Genomic DNA, 27,915 nt, shown 5'->3' on the forward strand with positions numbered 1-27,915 from the left:
ATACTTGGTCCCGATTTTGTCGAAACAAGTTTTATGTCCTAAAGACTTAAGAAAGTCAAGTATATCTTTATAAAGGAAATACTTGCATATAACATATCAAAATGAGCTTTCAAATGTATTTTCTTGAACAAGATATCTTATATTCAAAATAAACTCATTTGGACAAGTATTAATTTTCATTAGACTTAATATCTTTAATATATTTTTGTCCAAAAATGTTTTAAATCATTAAAAGGCTTATTAAGCATGAAAAACAGGACATTAGTCAACTAATGGAGAGTATTCGTCGACTAATTAAACCAGTAAGCCTAATTGAGTTTCTAACCAGTTGAATCGTTGACGAATAGGCATGAATCGTTGACGAATTGGGTGGACTCGTCGACGAATGGGTTTTGACTCGTCAATGAATTTTTCCAAGCCAAACGAGTTTTCAGCTCAGGTGACTTGTCGATGAAAAGGGGTAATTCGTCGACCACTTATGGTGACTCGTTGATGATTGAGTGCAATTCGTCAACGATTAACATCGAGACCTAAACACCAATGGCTAGAAAATGGCTAGCTCTCAAGCCAATCATTTGGGATTCACTGCCAACGGTCAAATAATGGCTAGGTTCGATCTTTGGCTATAAATACAAGTCCATAAACTTGATTAAATAAGTTTTTGAGGGTTTACAAGTTTTTTGTGAAAAACATATCTTAAACATCAACTCTAAGCACTTTACATTTTAGTTCATATTCACAAGTGCTTAATTTCTCTCTTGCTCTCTAATTTTGTTTGATTCATTACCTGAGAGAATATTGTGAGGTTTGTATTGTAATTGATGTTAGCTCAATCAAGGAGCATTCTTGTTGTAAAGGGATTTGATCCAGTTGTAAGGTTATTTGTGAACCAATTATGAAGGTTCTTGGTGAACCGACTTATAAGGCTTCTTGGTGAACCTTACGGCTTTTGGTGGGTGTTGAGAGATTTGTTCTCTCGTTGTAAGACTTCTCTGCTGGTGAATGAGTTTGGATAGTGAATTATGGAATCCTTGAGTTGGTCTTAAGGCGTGGACCTAGGTTTGGTGTCAAACTACGTTAAAATACCGGTGTTGAGCTTTCTCTTCCTATACTTCATTGTTTATATCTTGTGCATGATTTTATTTAATATATTGTGATATAATTGCTTGCATCTTGTCAAGATTATTATTTTATAGAGAAAAATGAAAATTTGCGAAATAGTCCATTCACCCCCCTCTTGACTCTACACCCGGGCTGACAAAGAAAAAAACTCATAAGAATATATGAACTTTCTCAATTTTTGCACAAAAGCGCGAAACTCTCTCGAACTACTTCAAACTCTTTTGAACTATTTTGATTTGCTCGAAATGGTAAAAAATGATAAAAAAATAAACAAAAATGTAAAAAAATCTGTAGAAAAATATGTAAATAGGATTTTTTACTTTGATTTTTATTTACAAAATTTAAGACTTGACCAAACTATTCCTAATCATTTTGAACCATTTTGGGTCACTTGAAATTATCAAATTGGCCAAAATAAAGTCAAAAAATTCTATAAATTGGCAAGATAGGCGTAAAGACTAGGGAAATTAGGGTTTTCCCTCTGCCCCGATTTTCTTGTTGTGTTTAGTGTTTAGGGTAACCATTAAGAAAGCCATGAAGAAAATAAAATATTTGGCAAATCAACAAACAAAAATTAAACAACCAATGAAGCACGAGCAAGGCTTTATTTAAAAATCAAGATGGTGAATTCTATTAAGTTGATGGGTGTGACTTTGGTGGCATCCCTAGATTTACTAGAAGTATGGGCTATTAAGAAGGAATCAAAGAAGCATTAGCCGTAGGTTGGGCTGATTTTCAGGTGGTCTCATTCTAAGATTAGGAAAAAAAAATTAATTATAAAAAAAATAAATTTTTATTTTTAATAATATTATGTATTATAAAAAATTTCCTTTGCAATTTCCCCTTTTACCTCCTAATCAATATACCTGGCAATGTGGGAATAAGGTTTAGAGCTGCAAAACTTTCCATGCCCCAATGCAGTTTGTGGATTTTCTGTGCGCTCGGTTGCGACACTGGTTGATTAATTGAAGCCAAGGTCCGTGTGTTTAGATAGAGAGACTTTGATGATTTTGAAAGTAGCTGCAAAAATTTTGCACAAGTGAAGTGTGGAAGCGAAGGGCGGAGCCTTTGATCATGGCTTCTCGCTTGCAACTTCAGGCGGATGATTCTGTCCTCCTGCGCGCAACTCATTCCAATCTCAAGAGTTTCTCGGCTGATATTCGATTCTCCCTTCAGGTACTCAAATTCCAAGCGTGGGCTTGTTTATGGATTAAAGATTTGTGTTGAATAATGCATGCGTGCTCTGGATTCTCCTTGTATTCATGCTTCGAGGGACACGATGGCCATCTAATCTTTTGCTGCTTTTGACTTGATGTTGTGTTTTCAGCTTTACGTGTGTTGGATTCATGCTCTAAGAGTTCTCATGCTCTATTCATGCGTCGAGTAGTATCATGCATTGAGTTGTATCGTTTGCATTAGACCTCAAGTGCATGATCTATGGAAGATATATTCTTGGTCTTATTTTGAAGCTTTCGGTGACTATGTTTTGTTTAATTGTTCTCAGATGACAGTGGAATCTGTGAAAGAGAAGCTCTGGAGAAAATGTGGTACTTCTGTCAATTCAATGTGCCTCGAGCTCTATGATGACACTGGTGCTAAAATTTCGGATCTGAGTGATAATTTGAGACCTCTTGGATTTTATTCTCCTCAGGACGGGTTAGTTTAATTGATTTTTTCTTGTAAATCCCCTCTCTTTTAGTTGATGGAAAAGCTTGTAGACTGACATTGTTAACGTGAAATATTTCTAACATGGGAAGATCCCCCCCTCCCAATAGTCAAATAGCAACTCTAAGTTATGGGAGTGGAGGATCTTGCTAAGATGAGAAATGAATTGTCCTTTCTTTTGCAGATTTGCTGGTGCTTCCAGAATTTATATGAACTACTGGGCCTTGCGAGCCCCTCCTGTCTCATATTTCACTTTATTTAGGAACTTCCATATTTAGAGGAATATTTTTTTGACACCATCCACGAATATATTTGTAAATCAAAAAGGTGAAGCCATTTGATAAATGCTTGGGTTTTTGGTTCGTCTCTAAATCTTGAAGTTTCAATTGTGCTCTCTTTTTAGGTTAGTGGTCTTCATGGGACTGGAGGATCCTTGAGGTTGTCTTTGGGATCATAGATCTTGCTAGGTTTCAATCACAACTCCGCCTGGGATGTACTCAATGTCCTAATTCTTTTCACATGCAGCTAGTCCAAACTTGTGTAAAGGAGGAGGGTTACGTTAGGTAGTTGACAACCAACTTAAAAATGTACTAGATTTGAATGATATGGATCCTAACTGGTTATTTATTGGGGTGCCCCCTATGAGCTACCAGCCTACCACTTGATCCTAGTGAAAAATGAGCAAGGGTAGGCTAGATCGTTTTGTCGAGATGAACTGCCATGTTTACACTCGTTCATGCTGGCAAATATGCGAGAGTTCTTGCATCATTCTTGATGTGGGTGGGTCGAGAAATGAGTTCAGGAGACTTGGGATAAAACAATGATTAGATGGAAAATTAATGTAATCTGCCTTTGAGAAACTAAGTGGGTAGGGGAGAAAGTTAGGAAAGGTTCTCTCTTTTAATGTATGTGCGCTTTGTTACAAGAACTCCGAGACAACTTCTCGCCTTCTTTTGCAATGTGAATTTTTTTGGAGCATTTGGAATATGCTTTTTGGCATTATAGGAGAAAGCTGGGTTTGTCCTCCCTCAGTTGAAGACCTTTTAGAAATATCTTTCATAGATTTTGGTAGAAGAAAGGATAGGGCAACTTTATGAAAGTGTGGTTTTTCGCAGTATTATGAGATTTATGGATTGAACTTAATACTCAAATATTTTCTGAGAAAAAATTAATTTAGATATTGGTTTGGGAAAAAAATAAAATATTTGGCCTCTTTGTGGTGCATCGGATAAGGATTTTTTCAGAAGGCAAGTTTTCAAGAGCTGCAAAGAGATTGGAGGAACATGTTGACTGGATGATTTTTCCTTTGGGCATTTTTTATGTTTTTGTTTAGGCTTGGAGAGTCTCAGTTAGTCTCAGGAGATGTCTCATTCTCCCTCTTGTAAATTAAATTCTCTTTCTATTAATGATATCTTCTTTTGTTATAAAAAAGGGGGGATAAAATCATAAAAATCAAGATGATCTTAGGCTAGGAGATAATAAAGGTCATTGGCTCCGTAAATAGGTCTAGCGTAAAACCTTGAAAGACAATTTTGGGAAGATATGGATAGTATTATACAAGAGTTATTAGAGAGTGAGAAAATATTTGTAGGAACTGATTTGAATGGACGCATTGGAAAGGACAATAAATGTTATGAGAGGATACATGGAGGACAAGAATATGTAGATAAAAATGAGTTTGATATGATCTTAGACTTTCCATGTCATTTGATGTTATTACAATGACTACATGCTTTAAGAGGAGAGGAGAACACTTATTATCCTTCAAGTGGATAAAAGAAAAGTTAAACAAATTTCTAAACATTTCTAAACTAGGAGGGTAGATTGTTTATCGTGTAAGGATTGTAAAGTTATTTGAAAGTTTAGTTTAACTACTCATCATAGAGTTTTAGTGCTAGATATATGCATTAAAAAATAGAAGAGAAAGGAGAACATAAACCAGTGCAAGAGAACTAGGTTAGGTGGAACCTAAAGGTAGAAAACATAATAAAATTTAAAGATAAAATGATCAAAGATGGTGATGGGACAATAGGAGATGGTGTAAATGCAAAAACTCTTTGGAGAAGGATAGCTAGCTTTGTTAAGAAGATAGCAAAAGGTTTTTTGGTGAATATATGGGAAGAAGATTCTCAGTTAGTAAAGAAAGTTGGTGGGATCGGGATGTCCGAAAAGCTGTAAAGACAAAAGGAATTTGGTATAATATATGGAAAAAACATAGAAACATGTAAAACTTTGAAAAGTATAAAGAAGAAAAGATGCAAAAAAAGTGAAGCTAAATATAGAGCATAATATAATTTATATGCTAGATTAGATACAAAAGAAGGGGAAAGGGACACATTTAAACTTGCTAGAGTTAGCAGAAGAAAGAGTATGGACTTGGGTAATGTAAAATGTATAAAAAATGATGATGATAGTATCTTGGTTAAAGAAGAATACATAAGACAAACATGGCAAAGTTATTTTAATAAACTATTTAATGAAAACCACCTTGAACTTAAAATTGATAAATGAAGAAAAGACTAAAAATTTGAGATTTATTTGCAATAATAGAATTAATTAAGTTAAGATTGCATTAAAAAAATGAAAAAAAAAAAAGAAAACTATATGACTGAATGACATCCCAATTGATGTTCAGAAGTGCTTAAATGACAATGGAATTATATGGTTAGCCAATTTATTTAGCACAATTATTAAAACTAAGAAAATGTAAAATGAATGGAGGGAAAGCATTTCAATACTTGTATACAGAAAATAGAGGAGATATTCTTGTAATAACTTTCATGGGGTTAAAACTTATGAATCATACAAAAAACTATGAGAAATAGTAATTACACTCAGACTAAGGTTAAAATGAGGGTCTCAAAAAATCAATATGGCTTTATGCACGGGAGATCAATTAAAGCTATGTGTCTTTTAATAATGGAAAAGTTTAAGGAAAAGAAGAGGAACTTGCATATAATTTTTATTGACTTAGAGAAAGCAAAGGGGTACCTAAGGAAGTTCTATGATATGTTTTAGAAAAAAAGACAATATATGAAATGAAATTTCAATCATGGTAGGAGGAACGTTGGAGAAAAGATTAAAGTTGATGGTCAAAAAATTAATAGAATTAGTAGATTTTGATAAATTGGATCTATTGTGTTATATGTAAGTTGAAGGAGAAATCATAGAAGATGTAATTCATAGAGTAAGGTTAAATGGTGAAGTATTATGGGTGTATTGTGTGATCGTAGATTACCCTTAAAATTAGAAGTAAAGTTTATAGGATGGCTATAAGCCCAACCATGCTATATGTATGGCAGCTAAGAGACAATATATCAAAAAGTAAAAGTTGCTAAAATGAGAATTCTTAGTTGGATGAGCTGTTAAAATATAAATTAAGGAATGAATATATTCGTGGTAAGTTAGGGTAGAAGAGAAGATCAGGGAGGGGTGGCTCAGATAGTTTGGGCATGTGCAACATAGGCCAAATAGTGCACTAGTGAGGAGGAGTGAGCTAGCAGCAGAGGGGTAGGGGTAGATCTAAACTAACTTGGAATGAGATAGTAAGGATTTAATAGCCCTTAAATTGTCGGAGGATATTGCCCATGATTGAGTAAATTGGCAGAAAGGATTCTTGTGGTAGATCACACCTAGTGGAACTTAAGGCTTGGTTCGTTGTTGTTGTTGTTGTTGGGTTTGGATTTTTGTGCTCAATTTTATATCTGCTCAAATCCAAGTCCAAGGTCCATATTCCAAGCTTCCAAACGCAGGGATACGCCCATTTTGAAATCTTTGCTCTTTTCTTTTTAAGTTGTTGGGATGACATTCCTAGACAAGATTTCTGTGGTGGATCTTGTGAATTCTGGGAACTAGGTCTCCCCATATGTGTTATTTGCAAGGTTGATGTTTCTGTTTCTCCAATTGCAACTGGTCATCTTTCCTTTGCAGATTTGGATTCTGGGGTTCTCATAGAGATAGTCATTTCTAATGAGAAATGGGTTTGCCAAGGCTTGGGAGGAAGGGATTACTTGTTTTGAACATTTTCCTTTTGTTCTCATGTGGAGTTTAAGGGAAGAGAGGAACCATAGAATCTCAGTGGTGGAAATTCAGATGTTTGATATCTAGATGCAGATGGTCTTGATTATTTTGTCAGGTGTTGTATTTTTTGTCTTCTTTGTTTTTTTATGTTTTTTCACCAGTTCTAGCAGGCATTGCTTGCTTTTAGTTATTGGGTGCTCTGGGTCAGGTAAACACTCTATGATTTTGTTCCTGTGCAATCAGTTTTATTTATAGATCAATTTTTTTTTTAAAGTAAATATTCATTGAAGTTGTTTGCCTGGTGGCTATTGCTAAGTGCAGAGTTACCCAGCTTCATTGCAGTTAACTTATTGTCTTTTTGATATAATTATCTTTCATCAAGAGTTTCGAAGTTCAAATTGAGTTTAAATTTGTTGCGTGATTTATAAGCTTTGCTTTTGATGATGTTTGTTCATTTATTTGTGTTTGGTGTAATTTTTGTTCTTTAATCAACTGAGACTATATCTTTTTCATAACTTGCATTGCAATCAATCACCCATTGTTTATTAAGCTAATTTCAGGTAGTTGCTGTTGTTTATTATCTTGTTTCTGTTGTTAGTCATATCGGGTTTTCTCTCATATTGGCTTTTTTTTTTTGGTTTTCTAATAGTTCTTTTATTAGCACAGATAATATTTGTTGTGGACCTTGTCTATTTTTTTTTGCTAAGCAATGGACCTTGTCTATTAACAGTTTCCGGTTGCATGTTGTGGATCTTGACCCCTCATCTGTAACTTCTGGTGGTTGGCTGGAAGACACCTCATTGGTGGAGAAATACTCTATTTCTGAAGAAGCCTATGGTAAACTTGATGGTGAGTCTTCAAGCAAAAATTTACATTTCTGGCTTAACAGCAAAGCCTAAGACATGGTGCTTGCACGCGCATGCACACGCACACACTTACGCTGGATGATCCTTTTCTGACTATAAGTTCCTGAATCAATTGCTCTAGGATGGCGCAATGAGAATTTTCTAATTTGCAGTGATCCAATTACAATAGGAAAGGACTGACAAGCAGATCTCTTAGGCGGTGTTTTGTTTAGGTATAGGTAGTGCTTTTGGGTGGTGGGCAGTTGTTTTTGGGTAGATGTTAATATTTGTTGACCTACTTTTGATTGATCAAAAACATATTTGTTGGTCCATTTGTCTGTTTTCGAAAACTTGAAGTGCATATAAATGGTAACTGTAAGCCAGCTGATTTGTTGTATTATTATGTAGCAAACCTTAAATGAGATGACTGAGATATAGAACAACAAACAGCTAAGTTTATTTTAGTGGCTTCACTGAATAAGCTGCATTGCTAGAGGTACTTCTGGAGAATGCTGCACTACATTTGGTGTTAGTGTAGTATTTGGTTATGTATCGCACGCACAGAGGTACTTTGAGAAAATGTTGGGAAAAATATATAAAAAACATATAAAACTGCTGGTTTAGTGCCAGAAACCACAGTTTATATTTATTAAATTACTACTTCACCTAAAAGCTTAAGCTGTTAGGTTGTGGGCCAATAATGTAGGTCAGGCTTTAGCACTCTGCTGCACGTGCAGCTAATAGCACCTAGAGAGATAAACAAACAATAAATAACACCCATTACAGGGAATATGATAATTTTGAAACACCACACAATAAACGTGGGCAACAAGACTAGAACCCAAGACCTCTTGGTAACCGGCTCAGACACCAAGTTATATTACCACTTTACCTAAAAGCTTAAGCTGTTAGGTTGTGGGAAACAATGTATATAAAGCTCTAACAATGTTTTAGTAACTCAAGTTTCTTTTTAACATAATTTGCAGGTACTTTTAGAAAATTTAAGGAAAAATTGGCTTCTCAAAATCCATCAGCTTTTGAAACTAAAGTAAGCCTCTTGTATTTTGTTAAGGCTCTTCTATTTCATTTTTGCTGGTAAGACGCTCTCGCCTCTCAGTATTGTTGTCTGATGTTATAACTCCATTCTTAGTGCTTTGAGAGTTCTATTTTTCAAAAATGAACTTTTTTTCTTCATCTGCTATATGTTGGCATCTTGAACTTCTTGATAATGATATTTTAAATCATCAAACTTCCACTTTCACGTGATATGTTCTTTTTTTAGCAGTGAGTGGATATTTATTTGCACAAAATTTTGTTTACAGATATCAGATGACTACATGGAAGACCTCTGTGCCAATATCAAGGTGGTTATTTATTTATTTATTAAATATATGTATTCTTTTTTTGCATTAGTGGATATGTGCAACTGTTGAAATGTTTAGTCCATTGAAGGTGATTTATAATATTAGTTACTGCTTTAGGAAAGATTGCAGGTTTCAATTTTTGTTTTATTTTATTTCTCATTCACTGGAAGGATGGTGGTAGTGAAAGGAAATTATAAATAATGGAATGATTTTATTTTTGGTAAAAGAGGATGCTTAGGGGACTGTAATTTTTATAAGAAACCCTCATGTGAAGGAAACTAGATGAATTCTAAAATCTTGTTTTTGATGTCTGCACAACTCGTTGCTGCTTTGTGTAAGCTTTATGGGTGACATTATTGTTTTAAACAACAAGTTGTAAAATTTTTCTGAGTTACTGTTTTGATTGACACACGTATGCATGGTATTAGAGGTTACTTAAATGAAAAAGAAGGCTTCTAATTGATGCAGAGGAAGATGGAATTGAATGGCGTTGCAGGAAGATGGAATTGAATGGTGTTGCATTTTATTTAACACTGGGGAATTGATTTCTTTTTCTTTTTCTAGATATAGAGGAGGGAAGGAACTGTGAAAGACTATCAAATAGTAAAGAAAGAGATTTATTGTTTGCTATAAGCCTATAACATAATTTTTATTTGCCTTTTGAGGCAACATCATCGAAAATAATCAAATATAGACACAAAAATAATAAATAATAAGTAATAAGATCCATTAATGGGTGCCGAATGGAACACAATCTAGATACAGGTGAAGTACACATTGAACAGTACATGCTACCCAATGTAAATAATATGTGGTATCCAACTATCCATTTTATCTCAGCTTTAAGTAAAGGAAATGTCTTATGTGAAGCATATGTTGTCATTTACTGTTTATTTGATTCTACCTACAGACTACAGTTATGGTCTGAAATCTGAATAGTGATTGATAAACTAAGGTGAGGATCTCCTAGTTGTATAACAGTACTAAGGATTATATCTTCTACTTTTCAATGAAGTCTCTTTTTTTTATAACCAAAAATAGGGATCATAGGCCTAATAGAGAGGCTAAGAATGAGCAAAGCAAAGAGAGGACAGAAGGCAACAGAATGTGATGGCATTTCTTCTTCAAATTCCAATGTAGTTTATCCACTTAAGAATGCACTTATTATTCATTAGCCCCCCCTAATATGTAATAAATTCAAAGATTTCACCAAGAAATGGCCTACAAATGTGTGCCTGATAGGGGTAAATCCTTCTTTGTTGATATTGACAATGAACAAGCTCTTCCAGCTTCATTGTTTGAGTGTATGAACATTATTTAGGTTATAAACATTTACAGAGAGCTTGGAATTTCTTCAAAGTACTACAATGGCTATACTGTGAAATATTGACATGCCTAGTATCTAATAATCTAATTGTTATCTAGTCTTTTGAAATTTATATTGTAGTTGATGAAGCTTGTATCAACAACAACAACGACAACAAAACCAAGCCGTAGACCCACTAGGCGGGGTCGGCTATATGAATCCTTTTCCACCAATTTATGCTATCATGGACCATTTCTTTTGATAGATTCAAGGATATTAAATCCTTACTCACTATCTCCTCTCAAGTTATTTTAGGTCTACCCCTACTCCTTCTATTACCCCCCCACCGTAACTAAGTCACTCTTCCTCACAGGTGCACTATGTGGCCTACGTTGCAAGTGTCCATACCATCTGAGTCGTCCCTCCCTTATCTTATCTTCTATAGGAGTTAGACCTAACTTACCACGAATATGTTCGTTCCTTAATTTATCTTTCAGTGTTATACTACTCATCCATTTACGCATTCTCATCTTGACAACTTTTACTTTTTGGATATTATGTTTCTTCATTGCCCAACATTCCGATTCTTATAGTATAGTTGGTCTTATAGTTGTCCTATAAAACTTCCCTTTCGATTTTAAGGGTATTCTACGATCACTGAGCACACTTGAAGCACTTCTCCATTTTACCCAACGTGCTTTAACTCTATGCATTACATCATCTTCGATTTCTCTTTCAGCTTGCATAATAGATCTAAGGTATCGAAATCTACAAGTGTTATTAATTTCTTCATCATCATGTTTAACTTTGTCTCCAATATTCCGCCTATCATTACTAAAATTACATTTCATATATTCTGTCTTATTTTTACTTATCTTAAAACTTCTAGATTCCAAAGTTTCTCTCCATAATTCTAACTCAGCCTCTACTCCGTCCCTAGTTTCGTTAATAAATACAATATCATCTGCAAACAACATACACCATGAAACCTCCTTTTGAATACTCTTAGTCAATTGGTCCATCATTAAAGCAAAAAGATAAGGACTCAAAGCAGATCCTTGATGTACATCTATGGTGATTGGAAATTCTCTAGTTTCTCCATCTATATTCCTTACATTAGTCATTACTCCTTCATACATATCCTTAATGACATGAAGCTTGTATCATGAAATAATTTTGGATATTTGCTAAAGCTGTTGTGCTGTTTCTACCAAAATGTTGCTCTGATATGGTTACAGTCTATGGGCCTAGTGGATTTACTTGTTGGCTGGCTGTTAGTCTTTGACAGCACTTATGGATGGTCAAAATGTTTCTTCATGTCAATAATACATTTCACTGTTTCAATTAATGAAGGAGAGAAATTTTCAATTGTGAATATACATTCATATGTCTAATAGTTTTTAATCATATTTTGTTCTGTCTCAAGCAGTGAGCATTCCTTATTGGTGTTTGTCATAACTACCATTCTTTTCCTCATTTTCTTTCCCTTCAAAAAAGGTTGGAGATAGATGTGAAGTTGAGCCTGGGGAGAAAAGAGGTGTTGTTATGTTTGTGGGCCGAGCAGAGTCTGTTGCACCTGGATTCTGGGTTGGAGTTCAATATGATGAACCACTGGGGAAACATGATGGCATGTATGTGAGCTTTTAATTCCAATTTTTTTGGTGCTTCCTAGAAACTAAAGATACTTTATAGTCTTAGTTTCCCATTACTTTTTAAAATATTTGGTTGTAATTTACTTTCGATGATGATATATTTTTTCAGGTAATAAAAAACTCTTGAAAAATACTGATATATGTGCATAAGGATCCCCATTTTAGAATCCATTCCTTCCATTATACTGAATGTGGATGCAGTTAGTAGTACTAACCTACATTGAGTTATGTGCTTTAACAGCAAGAATGCATTTCAAAATCTCTTTTAAATGAAAAATGAGAAACATTTATCTAGTATTTGAAGTAAATTGATATATAATAGCAATCTGTATGGATTAAATAATTGGTGCTCTGTGTCTGGGAACTTCAGAGGTGTTTATCTGTTGATTTTCAATGGGCCGGAAAGTTCTTTTGCTTTTGTAATTAAAAAAATATAGTTTCCTTTGTTTTTTCTTTGTCACAGGATGTTTCATCCTCTTCCTTGTATTTATTTTTTTGTCTCCCTTTTATTCTTGTTGCCATTTTTGCTTTTACTGAGCAGTGGAATCTAACTTTTTCTTTTAATGGATAGTGGAGGTGTTGTGCATATTTATTGGTTATGATTTTGCTTGGTCATGTTTCAGGGTGAAAGGCACTCGTTACTTCAATTGCCCTCCACTCCATGGTGCACTGATCAGGCCTGAAAAAGTAAAGGTTTGTGCATAACTAAACTTTGGTTATACTTTAAATGGAGTTTCTTTGATGCTGTTGACTAATGCTTCATTCTCTATTGTTATGAACGGGAGTCAGCTTTGGTGATTTTTATATGTAGATTCTTTGATGTTGTTGGCTAATCCTTCATTGTCTATTATTATCAATGGGGAATCTAAATCATGGTTTAAGGCTTCAAAGAGTGTTAGGCAAGGAGATCTGTTCCCTGCTCTTGTTTGTCTTGGTAGTTGATTGTTTGATTAAAATGATAGATAGGGCGGTTGATAGAGGGCTTGTGAGAGGTATTGGGTTGGTAATGAGAGGGTTACAGTGTCTTATCTTCAGTTTGCTGATATACTATTTTTTTTCTTAAGAGGATCATAATTCATAGGGAGTCTTTTTTACATGTGCTTACTGTTTTATAGATTTTTGAGTGTGCTTTTCGGTTAAAAGTTAATTTAGGGAAGAATTGAATAACTAATTTTGAGGGTGGACAGTGTTGGCATTTATGGGGTGTCAGCTATTCTTTCTTTATCTAATGAATTGCTTTTTCTATAAAAAAAAATGATAACATAGAACTCTCTATCATATCCTGCAATCTGCTATTGAAGCACCCAAGGTCTCAATGGGTTTTCTCTCTTTCTCTCTCTCATGGACCTTTTTCTCCTCTTCATGTGCTTGATTCCATGAAAGCTTCTACGGTAGCCAATGCTGAAACCTTTGATCCTGATCAAAGGTAAATCCTTCAATCTGTGATTAGTTATGGTCGGAGGGTTCACATCCTTGCTTGTAGTCGAGAGCAATATCTCTCGTAGCAGGTGGGTTAGGTTTTGCTGATAGGCTATGCTTTGGTTTGCTGATGGCGTATCTACTTTCAGTCGCACGAAAAGGGGGTTTCGATCAGTTCGGTTGGGTATTACGAAGCTCTGGATGTCGATTAAATGAACGAAGATAGGAAAATTTTTGGAGTTTGGGTTGGGATGGGAAGGGAAGAAGTTTTAAGTCTTTATTCCTCGGGGCTTTTTGCGAGATAGCAAAGGGTTTTCTTGAGGAAACTGGCAGTGTGGGTGCAGATAACTCCTCACAACACAGATCGTGGAGTTAGGTGGTGTTGGAAGGCAAAAATCGTGATGATGATGCATGCGATAGTCAAGCAGGTTGGGAAACAAGATCTGTGCTGCTGGTGTGGAGACAAGTTGCATTGAAATGAACCTAAGGCAATTGCTAATCAGTCAGCTTCGATTGACAGGAGCGGGAAGGAAGTTAGGGTTAGGGATGGAGCAGAATGATCAGAGAGGCAGCTAGGGGTGCGTTCAGGGAGGAAGCAGTGAAGAGATTTGGGTTGGGTTGCATGGTTCTTACTTTGGACTTCGCCTACGTAACTCAAGAAGGGGGTATTTCTTTTTTAACTAAATTGGGCCAATTATTTGAAAGGGACCAATGTTTAGGAGATGTTGATGTAAGCTTCAATTTGGATCAAAAGGGAGGTTCTCCTCATATGGGCTTCACACAAAAGGGCCTTGACATTAAGTAGATGACAGATAGGTCTAAAATATTGCTGGCTTGGCTCTGGATAATAGAAAGGCCCAAAGTATTGCCCCTACTTCTCAAAAGATGTGTATTGGGAAGGAGGAAGTTATGCCCTCTAGTATTGGAGTTATTATTTGACATCCAGTTAAATGAAACATTATTCAGCCTACAAGCATTATGAATATGAATCGAAATGATCAAGAGTTGAAGGAAGTCCAGGATATTAGAAGATCATATTCGTTTCAAGAATATGGTGATAAATCTGCATCTAGTCCCGTAGTAATTTCATAAGGAAGTGTAAAAAAGAGTGAAAAAGAAGCGGGTTTGCGGGAGAAATTGGTTGATTGCCGTATTTATGTTGATCAATTGAAGGTAATAAGGTTTATGCTTGTTGAAAGGTGGCTTGTTTGGGTTCTGAAATAAAAACCATATTCGAAGATAAGAGAGAAAATTCTAGTGAGTCTATGACAAAGATGTTAAGGAGAGATTCTAAGGGAGAGTTTAGTATTGTGGAAGTTCCTCAAGTTGAGAAGAATGTTGGAGGTTCTAATAAGACTAGAAAAGGCAAAGAAATAGGGAGATATTTCAGATCCAGAAAGTGATGATAATTGTGATTCTGATTGTGGAGGGGGGGGGGGGGGTTGTTGTTAAATGAGATACGAGAACAATATGGGTATGGGGTTGTTGTTAAATGAGATACAAGAACAATATGGGTATGTTTCTGACTCCTACGATGAAATAGGGAATTTATTTTATGTTCATCCACCCTCGTTGGAAGGTTTGGAAGGAGTTTCTATTTTTGATAATGATGGGTTGGTGAATATGGTACAACATGCGGATGGGATTTTGCCTACACCAATTGAGGAGTTCTTGTAGGAGGAGTTAGAAGCTCAAAATCTTTCGGATAAAATGGATTTAGAGCTGAGTGATATTGGAGGAAATGAAGTGCGCTTGGATGATGGCAAAAATTGAAAGGTGAAGGGCCAAAGGGAATTAGCAAGTTTGAAGAGTTTGGTAAACTATGGTGGAAAGGGTTTAAAAAGGGGGTTTCTTGTTTAATTTCATTTAGTTCTTTTTTGTGATCTTGTGTTTTTTTGTTTTCTTTTTTCTTTTCTTCTCTTTTCTTTTAACTTGGTGGACTTGTCCCTACATAACTTGGGAGAGGAGATTGTCAGAATTTATGGGCTGCTAACGATATCCCTACAAACTCGCTATCATGTATGCAAGTAAAGAATATCGGTGCTTAACAGCCCATCCTGCCAGTCTGTCTACGTGTGCATTGCGAAGCCCCTTAGGCCCACTTGTAGCATGTATAGATGCAGGGCTTTGTGTTGCCATGTATAAGGGTTGTGTTGCTTGGACAATTATAGCTTTTGGTCCAGTCGTAGGTGCTGGATCCTAATAGATAGATCTTTGGAGTTGGCTTCTTTTGTAGGGTGTGCTAATCTAGATTAGCCCTTGACATATATTGGGGTTCCTTTGGGTGGTAATCCTAGATTGGTGGGTTTTTGGGCTCTTGTGGTAGAGAAGGTGTCTAGATGGATGGAAACTAGAAAGGTGCTCTTTTTTGGTTAGGCGGTCATGTCAGACATATTCTTTTTTGTCTTTCTAGCGTTTTGCTATATTTTTTGTCCATTTTAAAAATTTTTGTGAGGGTTTCTAGGTCTGTAAAGAGAATTATGGGAGGCTTTCTTTGGTGTGGGTTGGGGGAGAGGAAGAATCACTTGGTTTGGTGGGAGGTGGTGTGTAGTTCTAAAAGTGAGGGAAGGCTGGGTCTAGCAAATTTGGTGTCTAAAAACATTGCCTTCTTGAGTAATGGTTATGGAGATTTCCTTTAGAGGAGAACTCTCTTTGACATAAAGTAACTAAAAGTAAATTTGAAGGAGATGCATATCTAAGCTTTGTCCACAATTATTTCTAGTACCCAATTTTGGGTGGGTAATGGGCATCACATTCGTTTCTGGGATGACCCATGGTTGGGAGACTTCATTCTTTTTGTGTCATTCCCTCATTTGTATCATCTTTCTTTGTTACATAATGGTTTTGTTTCTTCTTTTTGATTTCTATTGGGGAGAACTTTCCTTGGGATTTCCATTTCCATAGAGCTTTGAATGATAGAGAGGTGGCTGTACTTGCGTCATTGTTGAGGTTATTGGAGGGTTCCTACCTTCCAATAGGGAGGATGTGAGGAAGTGTAGTTTTTGGAGTCTTTGGGGGTTTTCTCTTGTAAATCTTTCTCTGGGTTTTTAATCCTGAAGAATTTGCATTTTTCTTAATATCATAGTATTTGGAAGGCCAAAGTTCACTTTAAAATTAATGCTTTTATTTGGTTGGTCATTCTTAACCATCTATTGCAGAGTAGGAGGCCTTCTAAGGTCTTATCCCTGTATGCGTGTGTTCTTTGTTTTGATGGTTCTGAGTCTGCCTCTCATTTGTTTCTTGAGAATTTGGAACACACCTCTTATGGTGGTTTTGGGGAACTTTGGGTTTGTCCAGGGTCAGTGGAGGTGGCCATTTCTTTTTAAGGTTTCGGAAGGACAAATCAACCCTTTGGAGATGTGGGTTGCATGTGAGTTTGTTGGGTGTTTGGTTGGAAAGAACACCAGTATTTTCAAGGGAAAGAAGACTTCCTAGTCTTTGGTTTGGGATAAGATTCTGTATTTTGCTTCATTATGGGCTGTTGCTACTGGCTGTTTCAAGGGTTTGTCTGTTCAGGATGTTCAGCATGATTGGTGTGTTGTTTTATATTAATTTTTTTGTTTTCCTATTATTGCTTTTTTGTGCCTTTCAGAAGGATTTCTTATTCTCCAGTCATATACATTCTTTTTCTATTAATATATTCTTCTTTTTTGATCCAAAAAAAATCTTTGATTTTGTTGATGCTTACTTTCCTATCAAGGTAGATCATATTACAGATTAGCATGATCTACTCAATCATGCTGGATAGATGCATTTGTTTAACCTATTTGAAAATTTGACATCAGCTTAATGGCTGCGATGATGTGGAACATGGTCCACTTGTATGGTCTAAAATGATTATGCAGCCCTGACGCCGTGGGCAGATTGGTTGCCTGCCTGTTATCAATGTTGATTGAATTTATATGGCCTTTGAACTGAGATGTATAGTTGAATTCTGACCTGTGTTGTTCTTCTTTAGTTCTCTTAGATCTTGAGCCTTTACCAATCCTATCTCCTTCTTTTTGCTTCCACCTGTGTTGAAGTTCTTCATTTGTTCTCTTAGTTCTTGAGCCTTTAGTAATCCTATCTTTTTCAATTTTGCTTCATAGGTGCTTGATTGAGGCATAAAGTAGTTTGATGTTTGTTATTTTTGGAGCTTGTTTTGATTTAGGGTTGTAAATTTTGTGGGCTGTTTGGTACGTTAGTAATTGATTCTCCCAGTTTATGCCTGACTTCACTTGAGTTCTATCCACATAATATGACACAAGCACACAAACAGAGGTGCTTCAGCCTACAGTGTACTCAACTGCTCATCATCTCCCAGTTTATGCCTAATTCAGTATGCACAGATGGGTGCTTCAGCCTACAGTGTTTTCATCATCTCCTCCATCACACTTGGTCCTTGGATCTTGGTTGTGGCGCATCAAATCATTGCTTTTATCTTCATTTGTGGAGAAGTTCTTCAGTTTGTTAGAAGGGAATATATTATTTTAGTAATTACCATGTGAGTGGGGGCATTTTTGCCCATCATATATTTTTATCATTAATATATAAAGAGGACAGACTGGGAGCTGTACATTAACTCTCCAGGACTGCTGACCACTGTGTCTCCCTCTCAAATCTTCATCTCTCTTCTTCTCTCTTTCTCTAACCCTAAGTGTTGTATTTTCTTCATGAAATATTCAATTTATTTCAGGTTTGTAACATGGTATGACTGTATGAGAGCATTGATCTCCTCTAAATTTGAGTATTTGAGTTGATTTTGGACATTCCTTTATTCTATTTTCTTATCTTTTCACCATCAGTTCTCAAATCTGATTTGTCTCTTTGTTTTGTGAGTCATTTAGGGACACTCTTCCTCTCTGTTAGGCTGTGCAGCATCCTTGGTTGGATGCTGTGTGTGTTCGTGGTGATTTGCTGATGTGATGGCAGTTGTATACTGTTTTTGGTTTACTTCTGTTGTTATTTTGATGTTCCATTGGCTGGTTGTGGGGTGATGATGCTGTTCTATCAGTTGCTGGTTGGTTTCTGATTTGGGGTTCAATGGCTATTTCCAGTTTTTCCCTTCACTTGCTTCTAGTTGCTGCCAGCTATAATGCCCTGCATCTTGGTCATTTTTTGCTCCTTCTGTTTTCTCTGTTGTGTGCCGTTCCTTCTGTTTCTGTTGTGCAGTCCTTGCTGGTACTGGTGTGTGCTGGATTGTGCTGTATTGCTGATTGTTCTGATGGCCTCTACGGAGAAAGCTCTCATACTGTTAACATAGAAATCGCAACCATGGTTTTAAATTGCGGTCGCGGGTAACGCCATGTCACGATTGCGGGTGTTGTGGGAAGCGGGAGAAGCGGATGTTACATAATGGGAAGCGGTTTTAGTGGTCGTGAATTTTGTTCATGCATGCACAACTACGTCAAAATTGAAGAATAATGATGGAATCCTTTAAAACATGATCTTTAATGAATTTTGACTGCTTTTATTCAACCTACAAATACTTTTTTTAATAGGGAACATGATTTTTATGTTGTTTATACTGTTCACTACTGTAATGACTAAAAAATTTAGAAATGTAATTGAAATTGACAACCAATTCATTAAAGAGATAAAATGAATATACATACATATACACACATGATTCGTCAATATTAATATAATATTATGATACAAGTAGGCAATTTAGGCTCATTAAGTAAATTTATACTAAGTAGGTAGTAGTCTTCACACATTGTAATCAATGTTTTTAATAGTTACATGTATGTTATTTTGTATTTTTTAGCAAATTTAATTTTTAAATTTTAAGCATAGCAATTTTTATTATGCATTACGAAATTTTGGCCCATATAAAAAATTAATAAGTTAAGCTTTAAGTAATATTAATGATAGTACATTAGCAATGAAGCACCAACTATTAAGAAATTAGGATATTTAAAAAATTAAAAAATATATGAAATTAAGTTAAAAATAAAAAATATATAAGTAAATAAGTTAAATAATTAAAATTTTAAAACCTAGTTAACTAGAATTTTATATTAACTATCTTTATAATGTAATTATCTAAAGTAAACCAAATTAATCTTTGGTATTAAGCTTCAGCTTTCAGCTGCTTAACTCGCTTAAGCAGGAGGAAATAAAAAAGGAGGGGAGGGGGGATGTTGGGTTAAATAAATAATACATGCTGACAATGGAGGGGGGTGGGGTTAAATAAATTTATATATGCTGGCAGTGGACACTGGGGGAAACTGGACAAACCCACAAACTGATGAAGAGCAGCGGCAATACTCGCAGCCAGCCAAAAAAGGACGATTTCGGCGAACTCTTCAAACCCACTTCAGATCCACCCAAATCCCAGGCTTCCAACTTGATTTCCCACTCAGATCTACCCAAATCACTTCCAAACAAGAACAAATTTCTTCTCAAATGGATAAAATTTCTGACAAAAGGAAGGGTAAGCACACACTTGACCTTTGGACGGCAATTTCAAGTACAAACTTCTATTTTTGCATCTGTAGATCACTAGATCTAAGCTGGACGAGCTAGGGGAAAGGGAGAAATGCTGCAGAAGGCAGAAAAATTGGGAAGAAATTAGGTATTTCGAGTTAAAGGCTGTTGGAAGGTGCATCTGGCATAATGGGGCGGTGGCCCGTTACCTCCCATAACCTGCATGGTTACATTTGGACACGAAGACACCTGACCTTTTTTATGTGCCAGTGTTGTTTCAATCGTGTAATTCCTACTTTAATTGTCTTTCCACATAATTTACATAAGACAACATGTCTACTACCTTCCATTGCAAAATGCCAACCAATGTCTTCACTAGGTAGATTTTCACTTCCTTTTGTATCACGCGGCATCTTGATGCCTGATTAGATGATTTCTAAACAAGTAAAAATAATAAGTTATGGTCCTTATACTAGAAATTAAGAATAAAATGGTATGTAATTAGTTAATTACATAACAATATAATATAAATGATGGATTAATTTTAAGACTTTAAGTTGCTAACTATTAAGATTTTAGTTGATTTATACATATATAATACAATTATTTATATCACAATTTACAATTTAACAAAATAAATATAAAATTGTCCAGGTATTTAAAAAAATAAATATGTAGATTTATAATTTGCAGAAATTTTATTTTAATTAATAATTTTTTCTTATATATTAATTATAAATCTATAGATTCTATACTTTATACTAATTTTTATATTAATTAATAAATTTTACTTATATAATTAATTATTTACAATTTTACATACATAAAATAAAATAAAATAAATGTAATTAAGTAAAAAGTATAAAATAAACTAAATTGCTAATTTAGTAGGCTTCTAGCAATGTAGTACTGTAGTAGTGCTGGTGTAGCCTCTGCTGCTTCATATTAAAAAAATAACTAAAAAGAAGAAGAAGAAGAAGGAAGACTGGAGTCTAGAAGAAGACATACCTGAGTCCCGACATTGACCGAACCTACCAAGTGGAGTGAGTTTCAGCTGCAAGCCTCCAAATCCTCAAATTTCTTATTGATTTCACAATTTCCTTGTAGAATCTACGCTAAACTTTCCCAAATAACAACAATTTTGCCGAAAAATTGTGAAAATATCCATAGCTCGAAGAGCCAATGCAGCTGACCTGCAGACCACAGCTTCAAACAACAAATCAATGCGGATTTTGGGGGTTTCGAAGCTTCAAATCAATAGACCTAAGCTGAAAGAAGGAGAAAAGGGGGAAAGAAGCAGCGGCACGCGAAGAGAACCACAAAAAATGAAGCAGATTCGAGGAGATAAGGCGTTGGAAGCCGTAACGTGATGTAACAGCTGTTACGGACTGTAACGTAAGTGTAACGCTTGCTATGGGACGTTATGGTTCCGTAACGGCCATGAATTTTTCGCTCACTGCATTAGCGGCCTATAACTGTATTGGAGGCCTCATTTACCATTATGTAATGACTGTTATTTAAAAACCATGCATCCCAGTGACTTGTTCTCTGGAAATCAAGAAATTGACTCACAACACTTGTTGCAAAAGTTATATCAGGTTGAGTGAATGTGAGATAATTCAACTTTCTGGCAAGTCTCCATTATTGTCCTGGGTTAGGCAAGTAATCACTCATATCTGGTACTAAGTTATTTTTGGGATCCATGGTGTATCAATAGGTTTGGACCTTAACAACCCAATCTCATCTTAAAGATTAAGTACATGCTTTCTCTGTGACAAGATTGTTCCCATGCGAGATCTCGTTACGTTTATGCTCTTGAAGTACTTCAAAAGTCCCAAATCCTTGGTCTGAAATTTAGTCTGTAGGAAAAGCTTTAGATCCTAGATATCTTGATCATCATCTTTAGTTATCACAATATCATCGACGTACACAATAAGAAAAATCTTACCAGATGGAGCATGACTATAAAATACAAAATGATTTGTTGCATACTGTTGGAGGTCAAACTCAAGCACGATAACATTGAATTGACCAAACCAGATAATGATTTTTGAGTCGACATACTAAGCTTGACTCCCTCTGAGCAACAAACCCAGGTGGCTGGTCTATATAGACCTCCTGAAGATCACCATGTAGGAAAACATTCTTCACATCAGTTAATGTAGTGGCCAATGAAAAGTAATGGCTGAGGAGATGAACAAACGTATTGAAGCAAGTTTAGTGATTGGAGAGAATGTGTCTGAATAACCCAAACCGTACACTTGAGTATATGCTTTAGCAACAAGGTGGGCCTTCAATTGAGCCATGGAACTATCTGGATTGACCTTCACAGTATACACCCACCAACAACCGACCACAGGCTTATCAGGTGGTAGAGGTACCAACTCCCAAGTATCACTATCTTGTAACGCATGCATCTCTTCAATTATTACATTCCTCCACCTAGAATGGGACAGGGCTTTAGAAGTAGATTTTGAAGAGCCAAAAAAGATGAAGTACTAACAAAACAATATTATGAGGGTGACAAGAAATCATAACAAACACAATCAGAGATTGGATGTTGGGTACAACTACGTTTACATTTTGGAACAACAATAGGAGGATCAACATCTTGGGAAATAGGATCATCTAACAAGGGAACTAAAGGCTTAGAAGTGGAAGCTCTCTCTTTCCTTAAATCGTCATGTGTATACTTGTAAGTTGGGATGATCCAAGCCATGAGAAGGACTAGGAATCAGAGTAGTATGATGTAGACTCAAAACATGGTGGCATCAACAAAGACAAAGAATCGATATAAAGTAGTGCTATAACATTGATATCCCATTTGGTATAGGAATAACCCAAAAAAAAATATAGTTGATAGTGTGAGGATCCAACTTATCTATTCTTGGAATTAAAGGATGGAAAAAAGTCTTAGGACCGAATATATGAGGAAGGGAGAACAAAGAAGCCTTAGGGAAGATAGCTGAATACGAGATTTTACCACCAAGGACAGAGGATAACATTTTATTGATAAGAGAACAAGTAGTGAGCACGGCATCACTCCCAACAATTTTGGGGATATATATTTGATTTAATAGGCTATGAGTGACGTAAAGAATATGTTTGTTTTTTGGTTTTGAAATCCATTCCGTTGTGGAGTATAGGCATAAGATGACTAATGGATCATACCAAAATTAGTCATATAGGTAAATAGGACACTAAAGTATCCTTAGCACTACCACTACGAAGTATTCTGATAAGCATATCGAATTGAGCCTTTATTTGAGAAAAGAAGGCACAAAAGATATTAAACAATGTAGAATGATCTTTCATTAATTATAACCAAGTCATCCAGGAGTAGTCATTGACAAATGTAACAAAGTACTGAAACTCCAATTCCAATGTGACACAACTAGGACCCCAAATTCTAGAATGGGTGAGCATGAAACAACTATTCGCTCGTTTGTTGACCCGAGAAAACTCAAGGTAGGAACTAGCTGTTTCAATTTGTACGGGGATAGATGACCAAGGCGACAATGGATTTGAAGTGGTGTAACAGCAGCTTGCAGGCAATGGGAGAAGTGAGGGATGAAGTAGTAAAGTCCATGAATCTCATGTCTTGTGTCAATTGTCTTTCTCGTCTTCAGATCCTGAATAATCACAGAATCAGGAAATAAGGTTACAGAACAATTTAGTGCCTTTGTAAGCTTTCTAACTAACATGAGATTGAGAGGGGACTTAGGAATGTACAAAACAGAAGAAAGAGAGATGGAGGAAGTAGGATTTACTGTTCCTGTCCCCTAACTGTAGTTGTGGACCCATCAGAAATGCTGGCTTGAGGTAGATTTTTAGGATATTGGAGGGCAGAAAAGAAGTTGATTACAACTGTCATATGGTTGGTAGCAGCAGAGTTGATAATCCAAGGACTAGCGGAAGAGTTACTAGATGACATACAGATTGTAGGTTTACCCTTTTGAGCAAAAGATGCAATGTGATGAGATGCTTGTTAGGATGCTTGATATTGTAGGAACCTTGAATTCTCTTCCTCCATGACAACTATAGTACAGTGTTCACCTGAACAAGTTCCTGATGTGGAAAACACACTTTTGGGATTTTAGGATGCCATCCCAATACACACACAACCTTGATATAGCAGCAAATAAGAAATACACAGTCAACAAAATGCTCTTTGAATTCCAAAAATGAACTTTTGGACCAACTGAAACAACCACAAGTGAACTTACGGACGAACCGAAACAATCACAAATGAGTCAACCACTGATTCAACAACGAACAAGTCACCGACAACTGGACATAGCACTGCCACAGCCCGACAAAATCAATGTAGATTGCTGCCACTACTCCAAGAGACTTGGTGATGAATTTTACTAATACCAAACAACAACATGGATTGCCGAGTACATGGCTGAAAAAGGTTGGATTTTTGAACAGAAAACATGCCCAATAGCTTGATATTATGGTCTATGGAAATGATCAGGACATTATACAGAAAAGGGAGGCTGGAAATTCTCATGTTCCAGCACGCGGGGGTGCATGTGGAGGTTTCCAGCGATGGGGTTCTGCAGAGCTACAGATTGGAGGGTTCTATTGTTGGTTATATGGTTGGTTTTGTGAATATGGAAGAGTTTTGAAGGTTTTGAGAAGGGCAGCGATTGCTAGGGAATTTTCAGGCGACAGCTAAGTTTTCCGTCAATCCCTGAACTTGTTTCTAGGCTGTTGGAGTGTGATTGATTCTCCTATACTGACTGATTTGCATGGGATGGCTAGGTTTAGGCTTTGGTTTGGTGGTGGCGGCAGTAGGGTTTGGGTTGGATGTTGCTCTGGTACCATATTGAATAATTGGGTAACATGGAAGACCTTACCTCAATGATAGGTCTCTCCCTTTATTTATAATATATGTTTAATACCCTTACTAACAGTTAACTAACATAAATCTAGTACATACTAATGATGCTAAAAAACCAAATAACCATTAACGAAGACAATGGATTATTATTGGATGAGGTCCGGCAATAATGTGAGTATGTTACAGATTCATCAAATTTAGTAGGGGATATTCATCATGTGCTTCCAACATGTCTCAAAGGTCTGGAAGATGTTCATATTTTTGTGGATGATGTTATGGATAAAGAATAGGGAACAGGGATGGCATTTTGCTTGCCCCTGCTTCGCTCGCAAAAGAGAAAGGGAAGTATATGGAAGATTGGATCAGATGGGATGGTGGTTGTCTGATCCTGCTGGTCAAGAAGTTTGTTTATATAGGTAAGAATAAGGTGAATAAAGGTTGGTGGGACATACGCTAATTTGAAATGCTCAATTAATTATATGTAAGAGGTTTTCAAAAAAGGTTTTCCAGGTTAGGTAGTGTGTGTTTTTGTGGTTTTCCTCTCTGCCTTTATCTTTATCTTGTAATTTCGCTCTCTATTAATATATTTCTCTATTTATCTAAATAAATATTGTGTTCACTCATCTTGCATTGCTTCATTTACAATTTCTCTCTCTGTAATGTGTCCTAATCCTTCAGCTTGACCTTGCTACTGGAGCTGTCATGTGTTTAAAAAAAAAGGAAAATATTAACTGGATGCTTCTTTGGGCTCTTAGTGGCTCAATCCATCTCTTTTCAGAATGGAATTTCTCCCACAAAATGGTTGTCATATCTAATTCAGTTAACTCACTGCAATTTTTTAGACTGCCCAAATTGTAGAAACATGAAAAGAAATGTAAAAAATGGGCCACATGGTAGAGATGATTTTTATTTTTTTAAATAAAAGATGAGGGAGGAGTGCATGTGCCAATCTAGTCAGCTAAATCCTTTGACTACAATGAAAGAGTTCTGGTCCCGAAGTTAGTGTTTGGGAGTATGAATTTGAGCCTTGGATTTGGATTTATGCGGATTAGGATGAAATTTAATATAAGTTTTTGTTTTGCTTTGTTCAAATCCACAAAAATCCAAATCTAAGACCTGAAATCTATGCTCACAAACATAGGGTAACTTGCTTTGTTTGCATGTTTGCGTTTGTAATTTTCTCAATTCTTTCGTCTTGTCTCTTGTTGTTTTCTTATTCAATTTGGATGCAAAATTTTGTGAGAAATATTGATATGCTTCCATTTTTATGATTCATTTTTTATTTTTTTAGTTTCAATGAGAAACTGGCATACACCTATATGCTGATACCACATTGTCAATTTGTCGTTGTGACTCCCTGTTGCGCCTAATTAATATGGTCCCTTGCTATTAAAACCATTGGAGCTTCCATTTTGCATTGTATTTGTCTTGGTTTCTATGTGGGTTTGAATGCTACAAGGCAACCTTGTTTCCAGGTTGGCGAGTATCCTGAACGAGATCCCTTTGACGAAGATGAAATATAAGCTGGTCATGATTACAGAATTTCCAGAGTTGCTGTCTCAAAAGAGAAATTATAACCATTGGGATATTCTCTGAGATATTTACATCAGTTATGATTGTTTACATTTTTTTGTGGAGATGGGAACATGTACATCTGTGCTTCTTTAATAGTCCTTCTTGGCTTCTATCAAGATTAGGATAAAAATCAAAGTGAGAATGATGATGGTGATGATGAATAGAATTTATCAGATTTTCTGCTTGACGACGACAAAATATACTTGACTATTTTTGGGAAAGAATAGACGGCAGGTGGTGCATAAAGCTCTGTCTATGGGGGATTTGGGAAAGCGGCACACGACAATGGGTGTACAGTGTGTAGTTTTATCTTTGTATTTTAGGAAAGAATGTGCATTGGGTAATACTATAGAAATACCCTTTCCGTTGCAGTTATTTGCCATCCTCTGGTTAAAGGATTCTTTTCCATGAATTGACATTGCATGACTCGCCTGCCTGAAAATTTGAAATCCTTGTACCTCGTTGATCATATACTTCGACCTTTTCTGGAGAATATTATGGTATTTTTGGTTAGGAGGGAAGGAGTTCCATTGGAGGGGTTGGTTTTTACCTTGTTAATAATTTTTACATCCATTTGAAATTTTAAAAAGATTAACCTCACGTTTGAAGAGAATTTAGATTTGACGTATTGGATTTGTATTGACATTTGTTTAGATTCATTCAAATTTAAATTTAAAATTCAAAATATATGCTTCCAAACGCAGACAAATGAAAGAAAAATATAAAATAATCTGTTTTTTTTTTTAATTTTTATTTTTAATGTTTGGTTATTAAGAAAAAAAGTATATTAAATGCATAAACAAAAAATTTAAGTTTTTAATTATACTAAAATAAGTTTTTATTCTTAATAATATTTAACAGAGGGAAAATATAATGAAAATTCATTGGATGATAATTGTGGAGATTGAGATATCATTTGTGGCTATTTTCACCGTGGAGGTTTTTGGGTTTGTAATTGAGTTTAGTAGGACCATCATGTGCCCGATCAACAACCATCTAGTTAAATGTGAGTATTGATTAGCCAAATCCCCCTTTGATGCCATGAATATTACTTAGGGTAATAGATGTGGACCTTTCTTGAGTTTTGGCCTTTTGAGGTTTGAAAAATTTACATTTTCTTCATTCTAATGAAAAATGCGACCTTGCATTCAATGGTTATTCAATTACAGTTGGGTGGATTGAAAAAAGTAGGTGGATTTTTATAGTTTTAGCATATTATATTTTTGAAAAAATTTTGAAAGAGATATTATTGACTCATTTAATTGTAGTGTTTAGCAAGTTTAAAAGTGAACTAATTTGTAACTAAGAAAAGGTTAATGGGTTTAATTGATATATATTTCTATTTTGTTTGGTTAACAAAGGTTATTGAATATGTTGAACCAAAATTGGACCGATAACTAAAAAATACAAAAATTACAAACAAGAGGAATGACAAACGAAAATTTGGGTTCGATTTTGTTATTTGGTTCAAGTTATTACTTTTTCTTGTCCACCTCTATTAGACATCAACTTCCATCAAACAAGTCTAGAAATTAAGCAAATCAAGTGAGCCCTTGTGGCCAAAGTTAAAAACCATAATGTTGTTGCGAAAATGAACCTAGAATACCTAAGTGAGTAAAAATACAACTCCAACAAGTTTACAACAATAGCAATCAAGAATAACAATTAATGGCACTAAGATTTAACA

The 27,915-nt window shown here is 35.6% G+C and overlaps 1 protein-coding gene across 1 annotated transcript; it reads left to right on the plus strand.

The window, feature by feature from the left end:
* Window positions 1–1,762: 1,762 nt before the first annotated feature.
* Window positions 1,763–26,603, plus strand: LOC131167994 (tubulin-folding cofactor B). The gene is made up of 8 exons (XM_058127116.1): window positions 1,763–2,298; window positions 2,627–2,778; window positions 7,538–7,656; window positions 8,639–8,700; window positions 8,975–9,016; window positions 11,820–11,953; window positions 12,598–12,667; window positions 26,129–26,603. Exons 1-8 carry the CDS (start codon window positions 2,197–2,199, stop codon window positions 26,174–26,176), a joined length of 729 nt encoding a protein of 242 aa, XP_057983099.1. The 5' UTR covers window positions 1,763–2,196; the 3' UTR covers window positions 26,177–26,603.
* Window positions 26,604–27,915: the final 1,312 nt, after the last annotated feature.

The sequence above is a fragment of the Malania oleifera genome, chromosome 11, assembly GCF_029873635.1.
Source record: "Malania oleifera isolate guangnan ecotype guangnan chromosome 11, ASM2987363v1, whole genome shotgun sequence".
In the NCBI taxonomy this organism is placed as follows: domain Eukaryota; kingdom Viridiplantae; phylum Streptophyta; class Magnoliopsida; order Santalales; family Ximeniaceae; genus Malania; species Malania oleifera.